Genomic DNA, 16,218 nt, shown 5'->3' with positions numbered 1-16,218 from the left:
TAACGTGCTTGCAAAAAAATGTAGTTTTCTCTTCAAGTCTGTGTAGACTGAGTGATCCACATCATTGGTGGAAAGGTCAAAGGTCATCAAAGGCGGAATCGTGAGGCTTCTTGTTTGCGAAATTTTTTTGCGTTTTTCTTGTTTTCTGAAAACAATTCTGCCATTAAGCTAACAAAATATTTGCAGGCTTTGTTGAACGTTCCGTGCACCCGAAGAGCCGGCGAACGCTCCCAAGTTGAACCTCGTTCACGGTCACGCCGGCGAGCCACAGGGGGGAGGGGCCCGCCAACGCAAGCGGCCGGCCGGCAGGCAGGCAGGACCGCAACAGTGCTGACGCTGCTGTCTGCGCGAAAAGCGGCGATGCGAGCTTTTAGAGTTGGCCGGGGGCCAAAGAGATTAAACGGAGGAGGGCCCGACCGAGCGCGCGACACACAAAAAAAGATAACGACGCGGGGTCTTGACAGCTGTGAGAAGGACACACGGCGTCACCGTCGCACAATGAGACAACACCGATGAGCGCAACGATTCTTCCGTTGGCATTGCCTCCTCCGAACACAACCTGGACGGACCGGCTTAAGTTTAGCGGCCACAACGAGCTAATTTAAAGAATTCGGGTTGTCGGGATTGTGCGTAGCAATACGAACGTTTTTTTTCTTTTTCTTTTAAATCTGAAACACGAAGAAATTTTTTTGGGAGTTATGTTGAATAAGAAAGAAAAAAATTCAACTGCGATGATTTAATTTCCCCGTGTGTTTGTATTGTGTTGGGAGGGAACTACTGTCATGTTTATAAAAAAATTAAAAAAATACATTAAAAAATTGCAGAAATTTGTTGGGGTCGATTTTTAAACGACTGCTTATCTCGGTGTCTTGCGTCGAAGTTAGTTTTCTGATAAGCAGTGAAAGAAAGAAAACGGAGGCTCGAGAAAGCATCAGGTGGCGGCGTACAGCAAAGGCGATAATTGAACAATTCCCCCTCCTGAAGAAACGTTACTCCTCACTTTTTGTGTGCCAAGAAGCTTCTTGTCGGGGAATAAAAAAAAAAAAGCAAGGCGCCGTGATTCTAATCGCCGCTCCAGCCAAAAACGAGACGAGAAAAGATTGCGCTAACTTCACCTCGGACGCTTTGGCGACTCCTGGTTAATTGCCACGTGTGGACTTGGAACGTTCCGGCGGATTTGACGGATTCTCGTGTTTCTTGGGCTGGTTTTTGTTCTCTTTTTGCCCGTCGCTGCTGATTCACCACAGATTAGATGGCCGTGCTCGAGTGCTGCTTCATCTCTACGGTGACACGACACATCCTAACATTATGGGATGTTGGCGGCGAAAGAACATCACGGCAATGGGATTTTTTTTTTGTGTTGCTTTTCAACGTGCGATTAGCACAAAGGCAAGCATTGTTGTCGTTACGTCTCGACGCAACCATTTTCACCCATTCAATGCCTTTTGGCAGCAAATTCAGGTGATTGGATAACCCCTCCTTAGTTACTGTTGCTATGCTCGACAACCTATTGTCTTTTTACCATTATATTTTTTGCGCGCCTTTTAAGGCAGAAATGTTGGAGCTTTTTCCAAATCAGGCAAACCTTATGGGTGTTTGTATTTGTCAAATCTACAATTGTTTTGGGAAAACCATTTTTTTTCTGCCGACAGTGTGCAACCTTAGGGATGTTTGGATCTGCAACATCTACAATTGCCTTTGGAGAAAAAAAAAAATTCTGCCTTTTGTGCAATCTTCGGGCAGTTTGATTCCAACAAATCTCCAATTGTTTCTGAAGAAGCACTTTTTCTGTGACCTTTGGGATGTTTGGCTGTGACAAATCTACAATTGTTGTTGGAGAAACATTTTTCCCATTTGTTGTTGGACCTTATGGGTGTTTGTTTTCTTACAAATATACAATTGTTATAAGGAAACCATATTTTATGCTTATTGTGCAACCTTTATAGTGTTTGCTTCCAACAAATATACAATTGTTTTGGAAGAATTCTTTTTTTTTTACGCTTATTGTGCAATCATCAGAGTGTTTGGTTCCATCAAATCTACAATTGTTTTGAATATATACACACAGAGCGATTGAAAAGTAACTCCCTATTTTTAAGAACTTGTAATTTATTTCTGAAGTCTAATTCTTACAAGAAATGAACATGAGAAGAAAGTGTATTGCATGGAGTTTTATTTCAAATTGGATATGGGCGCCAGCGTTAGCCACCAGTTTCTCAAGCCGGCTGGGAACGGCATTAACTGATTTCACAAGGAACTCTGGTGGGATGGAAGACATAACTTCTCGTATTCGCCCTTCAAGTTCTTCCAAAGTCGTTGGTTTGGTAGAACCTTTTAACCAACCCCACAGAAAAAAAGTTGCAGGGCGTTAAGTCAGGACTTCTGGCCGGCCACTCATACGGACCACGGCGACCAATCCATCTCCTAGGGAAGTGGGCATTCAGCCATTCACGAACAACGATGGCAAAATGTGGGGGAGCGCCATCTTGCACGAAAATTAAATCTTCAATATTCTCCCAAGGACTGATAACTGGCCAGATTTCATCTCTCAGCGTGGTGAGGTACCTTACGGCGTTCACGGTATCCCGAAGGATGAAGGGACCCACAATCCTGTCCCAAGTCATTCCACACCATACCGTTACCTTGGGACGATGGCGCATTTTTTTTCAGAGGTAATACGTTGCGACGGCTCACAAACCCACCGCTTCATCGCTCCAGAGGATATTTTCAAAAGAGATCCGACCAATCTTCATACTAAGCCATCATCGCCTCCCCAAACTCCATACGAATGTCGCGATCTTCAGCAGAGAGCGCTTGACAGCAGTGCGGCTTCCGAGCACGCCATTTAGGCTCCTTTTTGAGCGCGGTTCCTACACGGTGAAAGGAGGGTCCACTTTCCCTTGCTGCTTGTCCAATTGACTTTTTCGGGCTATGAGTAAACATCCCTTGAACAACTTCCACGACCTCTGGGTCACTGCAATTGGAAGGGCGACCTGTTCTTCGAGTATCAGCCACAGATCCTGTAGCGATGAGTTTTGCATGACAATTCTTGATCGTCTGAGCGTCAACTTGAGCATGTCTCCCTTTAACGGTCCTCCGCCATCTCCAAACTTCGTAAGGTGCCGCTAGCGGGGCACGTTCCCCTAGGCTAGGACGTCCAGCCATTTTTGTAGGGCTTTCAACAAAATAATCGATCTGAAAAGAAGACAAGAACATAGATTTCATTCCCATACATCATGGAACATACACACACAAAAAATGAGAAAAACATTACAACATAAGAATAAATAAGTATTTTAGAATAGGGAGTTACTTTTCAATCACCCTGTGTGTGTGTGTATATATATATATATATATATATATATATATATATATATATATATATATATATTTTTTGTGTGTGTGCCTATTATTTGACCTTAGGGGTGTTTGGGCTGTTTTGGGCATATAAAGACTCCGTTTATTAATCAGAACCGGGATGAGTGTTCTTCCTCATGCTGCATCTCCAATGGAGGTGTAAGCTAGTCATTCTTTTTTTTTTTTACAAATGTCTTCCTAGAACAACAACAAGAAAATGGTGACACCCCCTGAAGTTCATTCATCATCCTGACAACAAACGTTTGTTGTAGAAGGAGACGACAAATGACTCACATTTGCCGTTCTATGCCAAGACAATTTAATGCTTTAAAATACAAATAATAGCAAGATTTAATAAGGTAGAATTGCATTCTGTGCAAACTTATGGTTGTTTCATTAAGACAAATCAAAAATTGCATTCGGGGAAACATTTTTTTCTGACTATTGGGCGACCTTCGGATTGCTCGGTTGTGACATATCTACACTTGTTTTCGGAGGGGGAAAAAAAATAATCTCCTAATTGAGAAATCTAGAATTGTGTTCGGCAGAAAAAAAATTCTGCCCAATGATAAATCTATCAATTTGATTTGGAGAAAAAAAATGGAAGAGAATAAATGTGAATAAACCCAGAATTTACAAAGTCGAAGGTTGTCTCTTAATAGGAAATTTACGGTAATTATAGTTGGGAAACGTCACAGTCAAACGTCCCGTGACACATAAACGCATCATCTGACGTCGGCAGAAGGTTCCCACTTCAACTGCGTCCAGGTCGAGAAAGTGCATTCACCTTTTTTCCCCTGTATAACTTTTTTTTTTTTTTTTTAATCAATGAGATTAATTCATCCAGGCAGAGCGAAGCCTGACCTTCAACCCCTGACGGCAAGACATCATTAATATTTCATTCGCGCTGCTTTAATGTTTATTAGAGCTTGCTACTCGGTCAACTCATCCAGCAACGTCATCCATGAAGATGAATTAGCACAAAAAGACCCACCAAATAACTGTAATTTTGCCGGAACGTTCCATTTGATTCAATACAAATGGGTATCATTGTGTGTTGGTTTTTTTCATGTATTACAGGGCCGAAGACCACCAAAGACCAGCGCAAGAGGAAGAAAATCCCTTCAAACTGAAAGTGACTCGAACGTAGCGATATTTAAGGTACAATTTATTGATAAAATGCTTTTATGTCAAAGGCCCTTCATGGAAACTAATTCAAAAACTACAAAAAAAAGCATAGTTAAGAAAATTTAAAATAAAATTGAAGTAAGAAAAAAGCACTAAAAAAGGAGAAAGAAATAAAAACATCAAAATGACTACATTTTAATCTTTTGTTTGACAAGTATAGAAAATAATTAAAAAGGGGAAAAAACTAAATGATTTCATAATATTTCTTTGCTCAAATGAGATAAAAATTTACATAGTAGATTAAAAATAAACATTGCAAAATGTATAAAAATATACAAATAAAAATACAAATACAAAATGTAAAAAATATACAAATAAAAATGACAAAATGATTAAATGCATTTCATATTTCTAACCCGTAAATTAACACAAATATAAATAAAAAATATAACACAATGACTACCTTTTCTCAGCATCTATGATCAAATGATGAAACTTAACACAATAATAAAAAAATACACACATATTTATATATATGTGACTACATTTGCTCAACTACGAGGAAAATGAAACTAAATTAAATGGAATTTTCATTTTATCACTATTTTGCTATAAGGTTAGATTTCCCCCCCCCCCCACACATTTAAATAAGAATATTTTTACACTCATTCTAATGATTCAACATTAAAGGCTATGTAACAAAAAAAACATTGATCTCTTTGATCAACTGATCAAAAGAACATAATTGTGCAATATTCTATTATTACTGCTATAATTTAAGATTTACTCCTCACATTTATTGCATTTTTTTTCAAAACATTCTTTTAAGCAATTTAACTTTAAACGCTATGAAGCAACTAGCATAACCACATGGTCTTAAACCAAACTAGTTGAGCAACAGCGCCTCTGCTGGTCATAGCGATGTAGTGCACTCTAGTTGGCCTCCAGGCGGCATTATTTACCAATCATTTCCACACAGTCACGATCAATTATTCTGATCATCGATCGTCATGCCTTGCCCTAACTCGTATTACATCACGGGATTGACAAGCTCATTTGATTTATGACTGAAACTAACGATTCCGCCGAGTCACGTCAATGTTGGAATTTAGGAAAAAGCGCGTTTCCTTACAAGTGCACTTTGTGTAGGTCAGCGGCTCCACGCTTGAGTTGCGCTGACGAAAGAATCGCGCGCCATTGTTTGTCCAGTGCGACTCGTGTCGTCCACACATCCTGGAAACTCGGAATCCGTGACACTGGAACTTCTCATCCTGCACACGCACACACACGCAACAAATCTGACTCAAATCTGGAAAGATTTTGATGGGGGGAGCACCTCAATGTGAGAAAATATTAAGACGGGATTGTCATGGTTGAATCGAAAATGCTGCAAATGTGCAAGCCGGACCAAATCTGGTGTGACAATGGAAATTGGGACCCTGCATACACAAGTTTCGTTGAGATCTGATAAGATTTAGAAGAGGAAGAAAAACATCGCACTGTTGGAAAATAGTAGGTGGGATTAAATCTAAAATGATGCCAAATGGGCCATCAGGATCAGATCCAGATTCAACTCGGTTTGACAACTTCTGATTCTTCATAGATGCAACACATTGTTGCTCAAATTTCAGAGAAAACATCTCATCTTGAATAGATATTAGCTAAGGTTCAATCTAAAACACTTCCACATCTGGTTCGGATCCAGATTCAACTTGGTTTGACAACTTGTGACCTCGCAGTATGTGTAATTATGTTACATGTTTTTAGAATGTTTTCAAAAATAAAAAGCAAAGTCTGAAGTGTAAACTGCCACTTAAGATTTTTTTTTTTAGTCTCGCAATGACGAATGAGATTCAGATTAAATTTGGTGTGACGGATAATATAAACGTGTCCTGGTTTTACTTGAGGCTAAAAAAAGGACACAGTCAGTTGATGACATCATTCAGCGGCGGGCCTGATGCCATTATATAACAAGCGCGGCGTGAGGCTTTACTTATGATTAACGGTGACCCAATGCCTGACACAAAGTGATTCACACACGTGTCACAGTCAATGGCCGGAATTTCTTAGCAGAACCACAACCACGGCCATAGATAATAATAAAAAAAATGACAATAATAATGAATAATCATAAAATAACACACACCAGTGTAGACAATGATGTCATTCTAAAATGAGAAAAAGATGACAAGAGGGAGCTGCGTCATCCATTCCGGCACGTTGCATAAGAGCAGCACGGCCAAGAAAAAAAAAATCACACACATCTGGAAGGAATACAGTCCACTTTGAAATATTCCCAGGAAAGGGAGATTAAAAAGGCAAAAAAAAAAGGGAGCAAAAAATTGGCCTGTTCTGACTTTTTTTGGGCTGGGAAAAGATGTCGTAACACGGTATATCAGAACATATTGATACGAATTGGCATTTCTGAACGATGTTAACCCCAAATCAGTTCAGATCACCGTTTAAACCAAAGACACAGGAAGTCCGCCATTGTGGTTTAAAGTGGCCATTTATGGGCCGTTTCGGCCATTTCCGCTGGCCCGTCGAGGAAAATTCAACCAGCGAAGCCAGTTTCACTCATCAACATGAAATTTGGTAGACAAATGCAAAAAAAAAAAAAAAAAAAAGAAGTCTCAAGAAGCCATGTCCGAAAAAAGACATGGGAAGTCTGCCATTTTGGTTTGGAGCGGGGTCAATCGCAAAGTGATCCTCGCGGTTTCGTTCGATTGCTACCAATTTTAAACCACTTCTAGACAACTGGACGAGGTTATTTTAGCATTGAATGTGTGTGATGGGTGGAGGCGGAGTTTGCAATTTTTGGTTCCATTTTCGGCATTTTTAGGGGCACTACAAAGAAAATCCAATCACAAAATTTAAAAAAAAAAAAAATCCAATTCACCGAGCAACGTGAAATTTGGTAGACAGGTCTACCTCAGTCTCTCATTTGGGTTTAAAAGTGGTCATTTTAGAGTTCCCCAGAACGGCAGGTCCCCTCAGATGTTTTGAAAAATCCAGCGTAGACATGTCAGTCATGAGTGGATCCACCCAAAAACAACAACAACAACAAAAAACTCAAGAACCAATCAATACCTGTAAAGACACGAAAGCTGTCATTTTGCTTTGAAGTGGCCATTTTAGGCTCATATGGGCTTTAATGTGATTCCCACCCTTCGTACAAAGTGGGCTTTTTGTGCTTAAATGACATATTGCGGTCAATTAAGACCCAACCCATTAAGTATTTAGTCACTCACAACAACACATTACAAACACAACATAAACCATCTTTTGTCCTTATGAGCCATTTGTGCTTAAATAAGACAACAAAAGCGCTTTCAAGTGGCACATTTACGTGTATTAAGTGACACCAAACCGCCCCATTAAAAGACAAATACAAGGCTCCGTGGACTCACACGGTCGCAAACGAACACAACAGAAGGACATTTTAGACGAATTGAAGTCCAAATATCAACCACAGAACCAGGAAATCAACTTTATATGCGACACGTGACAAAAACACAAAACAATGCGTCCTTTAAACGTCAAATTACTGCGCCCAAGATGAAATGAAAGCTTTAAAGCAACTCTTACCGTCGCCTTGTGTGAACAAAGACACCCCCCCAAAAATGAAAACTAGTCCTTTTTTGTTTGTTTAGTCGTCAAAAACTCTCGACGTGACTTCCACGTGCTCTCGTGCGTCCACGCAGCAGCTCACACTCCGAGGGGGCGGGGCACGACGCGTGACGTCACTGTCACGTACGCGCACGCGCACGAGCATCCCCGCTACTTTGCAAGCCACTGGACAATTTCAGGACAGAGACTGTCATAAAATCATTCTGCTTTTGCACAGATAATAATGTGGTAAGTATAAAATGTGTGCATTATTGTGTGGTTGGTGCCCATATGTGTTTTATATACAGATCAGTGGTTTAAACGGCCAATTAATGTAAAACTTGAAATTAAAATAAAAACTTGGTGACATAATCATGTTTGTTTATCATGTGTAATCATGTGTCCAAATTCCGGTTCCTGCTACTTTCCCATTCGAACAAGTCAAGTGGGCGTGTCTAACATTATCATAACACGTGTCTTAGCACGTAGAATAGCGTAAAAAAGTTAAAAATAAAACGTGCATTGCCATTTGTATCCCCAAATAAAACACGACAATGAATCACAGGGATACATTTCAGATAAGCTTTTTTTCTATTGGACAAAAGGGCAGTTACGGTGGAGCCCCGTGTGAACGCTACCTAGCGACAAGTGACTAAAGAAGGATGTGACAAGGTAATATAAGATGAGCTATTTTGTTTATCGACGTTAGTAGTTTAAATAAAAATGAAAACAACTTTGAGATATGTTGGGTTAACGTTCATTGAATGATGGGGCAGTTATTATTGAGCCCTGTGTGAACTCTGCCTGGCAACAAGTGAAAAAGCAAGACAAGCAATTTTGCTTTTCTACAAAAACAATTTGAGATACTTTTTTGGGATCTGCCATTACTTGGCCATACTGTGTCAAAACACATCAAAGTCAGATGCACTTTGACAATAAATGACCTTTAACAGGGGAAAGAAAGTGAATGCATTTGATGTTTCAACACTTTGACTTTACCCTCAGTAACTCCCATACTTGATCTTTTACTGAATCTTGTAATTGGCAGTGTCCACACCCCTCGTAGCCTCAAATGGACTCAGGAATCACTGACTAAAAACACAAATACAGAAATCACCACAGAGACGTGGTTGTTGCATTCTACTCGGCGAAATTAAACGTGCGTGTTTATTTTGAAAGTGTTGTATGGGCTACTTGAAGCCAAAACATGAGGCTATTTTATCCATGTTGCATACTGGATGACTTATGAATATATGTTCTCTCTATTCCCATGATTGTAAAGTAGATGCGTTATAAGAAAACAGGCAGAAATCAGAGAAGAAACATTGTTTTTATATTTCAAAAGGGGAATCTAGGAACATAATGAAAAAAAAAAAAAAAAAAAGAAAACACTGGGTCTGACCATCCAGACAATTGAGATCCAAAAATACATTTTCTTAGGAAATATTAATTATATACAAAAACATAAAAATTTATATTTTAACTTGGGCCCCTGCTGTGAAACTGTAGGGCCCGATTTTTTAATATTTTCTTAATAAAAATAAACTAAATATTTTAACCCACCCATAACTTCAATTGAGGCAGTTTTAACATTGAAATCAAACGAGATTCCAAACAGCATTTCCCCCCTCCGCATTTGCATGCAAATAACTGTACAACCTTTGTAAAAAAACAACACAAAAAATCAGCACAAACGGACAAAGATGCGAGCTTTAAAGGCGCTCGTCGTGCAGCATGGAGAGTTTGTGCTTGAGGAGCTGCCCTCGCCGCCTCAGCTGCTCCTTGAGCGACAGCAGGCGGCGCTCGTCGGCCTGCATGCCGCGGATGCACTCGGCCGCCTTCTTCAGGATCACCACCTTGGCCGCCTTCTCGTTGTTGGCCACCTCGGGGATCTCGTCGCGCAGCGCGAAGAAGCTCAGCTTGAGCTCGTTGCGACGCTGCCGCTCCAGCACGTTGTGAGTCCGACGCTTGTCGTGGTCCTCCGTGTCCGAGGGGTTGGAGCGCGGGCTGGAGCACTTGCGGTTGCTGCTGATCTGCTTCAGGACGCGGCTCTGGCTCGCACCTCCGCCGACTGCGGGGCCAAAACAGGAGGATAATATCCAGTCAGTTTCCGTGGAAGAAAACATGGAAAGAAAGGTAAGGTGAATGATGGGAAATGGATGGATGGGAAATGAGAAAAGATGAATGCATGGACGGATAAAGGAGACGTGATGAAAGGGAAATGGAAGGGTACAAGAAGGGGTGAGTGATCAAATGTGGAATTTGGGAAATATTCCAAATTGCTCATGGGAAACGAGTGTCATTTAATGGCATGGTGTCAACCTCACGGCGAAATATAAAAGGTACATTTTGCTTTGCCAGAAGCAGATTAACCATGCAAAGTGTATAGCTCTCCTTTCCCACATGCGAGGGCGTTACAGTACCTAAATGACTTCTTTTTTTTTTTTTCTTCTCACTTCACTCGAGCGGCGGTGTATGTGAAGCTCGCTCGTAACTAAGATTTTGCATCAAAACGGTTGTTTTAGTCGGATTATGTAAAAACATCAAGTATCATTAAGTTCCCCATTTAGTGCCAATGTTTAATTTCCCCACTTTAGCCCCGTTGACGCCGGTGAAAAGTTTCCAAATTCCACGCCATCCGCCCTACCTCCAGCGCCCTCCATCTTGAGCCTCTTGACCACCGGCTGCCGGTCGTGCCTGGCGGGCGGGTGCGCGGCGTAGTTGTGTTGGTGGGTGGAGACGTGGCAGCGTTTGAGCACCAGAGGGCCGGGATGCCGCCGGTCGGCCGAGCCGGGGGAGTTGCAGCGCTTCGCCCCCTGCCGCTTCTCCACCGTCACCACGTCGATCTCCTCCTCGTCCTCTGCCTCTTCTTCGTCGTCGTCATCATCATCATCATCCCTAACCTCCTCATCATCATCTTCTGCAGCAACATCAAAAAAATAAAACGAAACATCACGCTTAGCAGTCAAAGCGCCCTTGAGCAAGGCACTAAACATCCCTGACATCTCTCCTGAATAATATATATATTTTTGGGGAAAAAATTAAAATAAGTGAATGATATATATATATATATATATATATATATATATATATATATATGTGTGTGTTTTAAAAAAGTGTATAGATTGAATTAATAAAAAATATATTAAACTTTTGAAAACAAAATATGAACAAAAATACATAAAAATTAAACATAAAATCAGAATCATGATCAAAAATATATGTTTCTAAGTTGACGAATACATATACACCAAAATATATTAAAAGTATTTTAAAAATCATGAAACATAAAATTTTATATATGTATATGGATATATATTTTATATATGGATATATTTTTAAAAACTAAATATAAATTGATGAATATATATATATATATAACAAAACATAAAATAATTTTTAAATCAAATATATTGAGGGACATATATATATATTTATATATATATATATAGAGAGAGAGAGAGAGAGAGAGAGAACAAAACCTAAAATAATTTTAAAATCAAATACATACATGAATGTATGAATATATATACCAAAATGTTAAAAAAATACATTTAAAAAATATATAAATTAATTTCAGCTAAATATATTAAATATATACATTTAAATAATAAGCAAAAATGTAAAATATTTGTAATCAGGGTTTCCCAAACCTTTTTTGTGCATTTCCACCTCAGAACGAGAAACTTCTAGAGGACCACTTTTACTCCTTTCACACTGTCCTGGTGTCACAGTGTATGTTCAGAGCTAGGGCCAAAGTCCTTGTTTTTTTTTTAAAGTTCATCTTTGTCACACACACACACGCACACACACACACACATATAGACCCACCCACTCACATCACTTGGATCCCTTCCCCCACTAAGATGGTACTAGTAGTGGTTCAGATCTTCAGTCAGAGTTAGGGCCAGTTCTTCAAGTGTCTGCTTTTTCTGTTTGAAAAGTACAAAGAAGTGGTGGCTCTAACTCATGGTGAGAGGGGGCATGTGTGAAATATTGTCAATCTAGTTCCGGAGATACTTTAAAGAAGACCACTGCTGTGGGTGGCAGTACTATGGAGAGATCCAGGAATATTTGGGGCGGGGTCCGGATATCCGATGACATATCCCTTTTAGTTCCTGGTACAATCAGTACATACTAAGAACTACATGAAGTCCCTGGAACTTGAGGTGGAAATGTGCCACCCCCCCCAACTCAAGACCCAAATTTGCCTCTTACCCATGATCCAAATTTGGGTAACAGTATAAAGCACGCATGTTGGTAACAAACACTGTACATCATAAAGCAATGCTTTACACACAAAACCGAGAATTGGTGACAAAATTGCATCACAATTGATCATCAGTAAGACTAAATAAAGTCGGTGCAGAATGCTCAGACAACCCAAAGGAAATGGGCCCACGCCCCTCAGTTTGGGAACCTCTGTGTAAACATGTCATAATCATGATAATATTGATGAGGATGATTATTTCCTTCCTACCTGAGTCGCTGCTACTGCTGCTCCCACTGTTGGGTGGCGTGTCCAGCCCCAAGTCCTGACGGGGGGGCTCGCCTTGCTTGGGGGTCTCGGTCATCGGGTAGGGGAAGACCACCGATGGGTCGATGCACTCGGACGCCGACGTGTTGAGGTCCTGCAGGTAGCTGCTGTTCAGCCTCCAAGCGGCAGCGCCGGTGGGCTCCGCCGGGCCGGCGTCAGTGGGGGCAGAGGTCGGGGAAGCATCCGCCGAGGGGGCGGCGGTTGCGGGGCTGGTGGCAGCGGCGCTGGAGGAGGAGGAGGAGGAGCAGGAGGAGTCCCTCCGGGCGGCGTGCAGCGAGGCGAGCTGCTCGGACACCACCTTCTTGAGCTTGGCTGCGGCCGAGAAGCCGCTCCACATGCAGTCCTGGATGATGATGGACTTGAGGAAGGTCTGCGAGTAGTCGGCGTCGCAGATGATGCTCTGGTTGACGGCGTCGTCGCCCAGGAACTCGCTCACCATCTCCAGCTGGTCAGCGGTGGAGGGGTATGGCAAGCCTGAGAGCGACGGCCGCCGATTGGGCGACAGCGGCGGCGTGGGAAGAAGCTCGAACTTCTTCCAGATGTCCTCGCTGGGCGCCGGGGGCTGGGGCTGCTGCGGGTAGAAGTCCTCCTCCGAGTGGTCGTAGTAGAAGTACGGCTGTAGGGAGTCGTAGTCGTAGTCGTAATTCCGGCTCGCGAGAGCGGAGCTGAGCGGCATGGTGGCGGGGCGCCGAGCTCTCCTTCGTGGGGGGAAAGCTACGCGGCGGACAAGATGCAGTTTAGTTCAAATAGCTTAAAAATAAAGGATAAAAACACGTGAACACGAGCAGCAGGTGTCGAGTTCAAACTTCCAGTCTTACCTGTGTTGCTTTAATGTAGTCAGGAAAAATATAAGGTAAAAATTAATCCTCCGGCGTCCTCCGTGGACATTAAATCCTTGTGCCCGGATGACGACGCATGCGTGGCGGCGGCGTAGCAGCGAACGAGCCGGCCGTACCGAGCGCCGATAGGTCCGGATAGCATGCGAGACTTTGGGAATCACAGCTGAGCCCCCGGCACCAAGGCATATATACGGCCGCGTCACCGCCTCCTCCGCCTGGCCACCCACCCCACCTACTCCCCCCAACAAAGAACTTCCTCTGAAATTGACAAATCGATGTTAAAGTCACTCTAAAATCCACCTAAAGGTAACGTTCAACACAAATTACGTCGTAAAAAGCAAGTTTTGCAAGATTTTTAGGGGTACTATCATACGTGTTAGTGCGTCAAGTCCCAGCAGAAGAAATGGGCGTGGCCATAGTAAAGTGGCGGCTCCATTCACTGTAGGCATGTAATCTAAGTCATCCTCATGTAGTGTGAAAAGTGATCTAATTCGATTAATATTACAGGCACACTCGCTAATATTAACCACGGGTGTTTTATTAAATCACCGTACGTCGTTTCTGCACTAAAATAAGACACACTGCGGCTTTTAACCCGAGCATTCACTGCCGAGCAGGTGCATGCACGCGTACGTACATATACACAAACGACAAAATGTCGGTGCACAAAAAAAAAAAAAAAAAAAAAAAAAAAAAAGAAAAGAAAAGAAGCATTACCTGGTAAAACACGTCAATGTGGCTGCACTAAGGGCAGATTGTCGCTAATTAACCACAGAGGGTGAAGCATTTTCAAGCAAACCAGTCGTGCAAAGTGTCGCAGTTGTGGAAGGCGACGAGTTGTTTCTTCCAAACCGCAACGGGAAGGAGATTTGGCGGGCTTGGAACGCCCCCTAGAGGCGTCCGGGTAGTACTGCACGGACACGTGACAGTCACGACTGCGTATTAGTTAGTTAGTATACACAGTGGGACAAATCTCGATGTCATTTGATTATATTTATACTCATTTATTTTTATTATATTATATTACGTTTAATAAAGAAGGTTTAGCGTCATGAATTCGAACCAGGGGTTTAAAATACGGGTTCAAGACTGTGTGGAGACCCCAAAAATAGCAACCTACTATCAATCTACCCTTAATTTTATTCTCAGTTTCCTCCTTACAATCCTTGTTTCCTTCCTTCCTTCCTTCCATATCGTCCTTGTTACCTTTCCTCTTTCCTTCCATACATCATGGTTTCTTTAATTCCTACTTCCCTTCAGTTTTTTTTAAAAACATGTAGGTCGGTAAACAATAAACTTTTATGTGCAATAATCCAATCATTTAAGTACAGCCCCCCCCCCACACCCCAATATTTAAGCAGTGCTAATGTTCAAACTGTGCAGAATGTTGCAGTGGCTTACAATAATATTATTATTCTTATTATTTTTAGAACTAAAACGTTACCTTCCAAGACTCAAACCTTTGCTTATCACGAGCAAACGTGAACAAAAACAACAATTCGACGCACGCTGAGCTCCACGCACAATAATAACGAATCCGCAAATAACGAATAGGCCGCCACCGTGCCTGGACGTGACTCAGCGCGACCTGTCGGACAAAGCAGAAAGATAATCGATAGGTGTTCCGCCGAGTTGCAAAGAGCCACCAACCATCGATGAGCGCTCCCGGAGCTAATCGTGTTATTAATTATTGACGCCAGCTAATTGTGCTGCGTGGCGTTTACAGTTGAAGGATACAGTTACTTTTATCGACCGCATTCTTCACTGCACGGGTGTGGTTATCTCCCTACTTTGGAATGCTGGTAAACCTGACTGTGCTTTTGTTTTATCCCCCCACCCCAGAAAAAAAACACGTCAACTTCCAAAGTCCAGTTTTATTATTAGGGGTAAGGTGTTTATTTTTTTTCCAGGTTGAAGGAAGCCAAATTTGAGACTTTTCCAGACCTTTCTGACTAAATTTTAGCCCTGTCACCCATGAATATAAACCTGATTTAAGGTTAGATTACAATATTTCAAGTCACTAAGCAATCTACGATACAAATTACGTATTTTAAAGGTAGACTTAAGGTTTAAGCGTCTTTATTCAGCATATTTCAGGCTTTCATTTTGGAAAATCAAACTCCGCACCTATATGAATCTACTTTCTTGTAATGTTTTTTTAATTTTTAAAATTAAAACATACAATTTTCGACCGCTCATCCAATAATATGAGCTGAGTCTACTCTGATATCACAACATTTTAAGTCATGATGCGATAATACATACAAGTACGGCTTTAAGGCTTTCAGTTTGGAAAATCCAATTTAGCATTAACACAAATGTCTTTTTTTCTAATTTGTCAACAACGTTAAGTAAATCATGATGATTGGAATCTGCAAAACAAAACAAAAAACAAATGCACATTGTACTACGGCCACCAACATTCGCTTACGTGTAATTGAATGCAAATGTATTGAATTTCAAAGGTAAATGCAACTTAAGTGTACTTAAATGCTCTTGATATAACTTGCAGCTTGCCTTGCTCAGCTGCATTACAACAGGTGGCTTGAATCCAACTGTAGCGTACCAGGCATTTATTGGGGGTGAGGTGTTTATATTTCAGGTTTAAGGAAGCCAAATGGAAGATTGTTTTATTTGATTTAAAACTTTAAAAAAATAATTACATTTTAATTTAAGACTTCTTCTTATCCACTAAATAAGACGTCTATGAGTGGGATTCGTCCTGCATACGAATAAAAAAAAAAAAAA

General features: G+C 41.4%; 1 protein-coding gene and 1 long non-coding RNA gene across 3 annotated transcripts; both read right to left on the bottom strand.

Moving 5' to 3' along the window:
* Positions 1-2,156: 2,156 nt before the first annotated feature.
* LOC133396534 (uncharacterized) lies at positions 2,157-8,200 on the bottom strand. The gene is made up of 3 exons (XR_009767377.1): positions 8,074-8,200; positions 5,618-5,756; positions 2,157-3,195 (listed from the first exon to the last, which is right to left on the bottom strand). It is a non-coding gene; the product is annotated as an uncharacterized LOC133396534 (long non-coding RNA).
* Positions 8,201-9,489: 1,289 nt separating this feature from the next.
* Positions 9,490-14,317, bottom strand: myca (MYC proto-oncogene, bHLH transcription factor a). 2 transcript variants are annotated; one of them, XM_061666280.1, is made up of 4 exons: positions 14,188-14,317; positions 12,575-13,345; positions 10,742-11,014; positions 9,490-10,165 (listed from the first exon to the last, which is right to left on the bottom strand). In XM_061666280.1, exons 2-4 carry the CDS (start codon positions 13,305-13,307, stop codon positions 9,807-9,809), a joined length of 1,365 nt encoding a protein of 454 aa, XP_061522264.1. In that variant the 5' UTR covers positions 13,308-13,345; positions 14,188-14,317; the 3' UTR covers positions 9,490-9,806. The 2 variants fall into 2 exon arrangements, with proteins under 2 accessions (XP_061522264.1, XP_061522263.1); XM_061666279.1 differs by lacking the exon at positions 14,188-14,317 and adding an exon at positions 13,450-14,060.
* Between the last annotated feature and the right edge of the window lie 1,901 nt (positions 14,318-16,218).

This window comes from Phycodurus eques, chromosome 21 (assembly GCF_024500275.1).
Source record: "Phycodurus eques isolate BA_2022a chromosome 21, UOR_Pequ_1.1, whole genome shotgun sequence".
Classification (NCBI taxonomy): Eukaryota; Metazoa; Chordata; class Actinopteri; order Syngnathiformes; family Syngnathidae; genus Phycodurus; species Phycodurus eques.
The sequence above is the reverse complement of the archived record's forward strand: the minus strand, read 5'-3'. Positions and strand labels throughout refer to the sequence as shown.

What these genes read in the sequence shown, in the direction of transcription:
- myca (XM_061666280.1), bottom strand. Translation starts at nt 13,307, where the DNA reads ATGCCGCTCAGCTCCGCTCTCGCGAGCCGGAATTACGACTACGACTAC. An exon ending in CAGCAGTAGCAGCGACTCAG is followed by an intron (nt 11,015 to 12,574) that starts GTAGGAAGGAAA and finishes ATGTTGCTGCAG; the next exon opens with AAGATGATGATGAGGAGGTT. An exon ending in CAAGATGGAGGGCGCTGGAG is followed by an intron (nt 10,166 to 10,741) that starts GTAGGGCGGATG and finishes TTGGCCCCGCAG; the next exon opens with TCGGCGGAGGTGCGAGCCAG.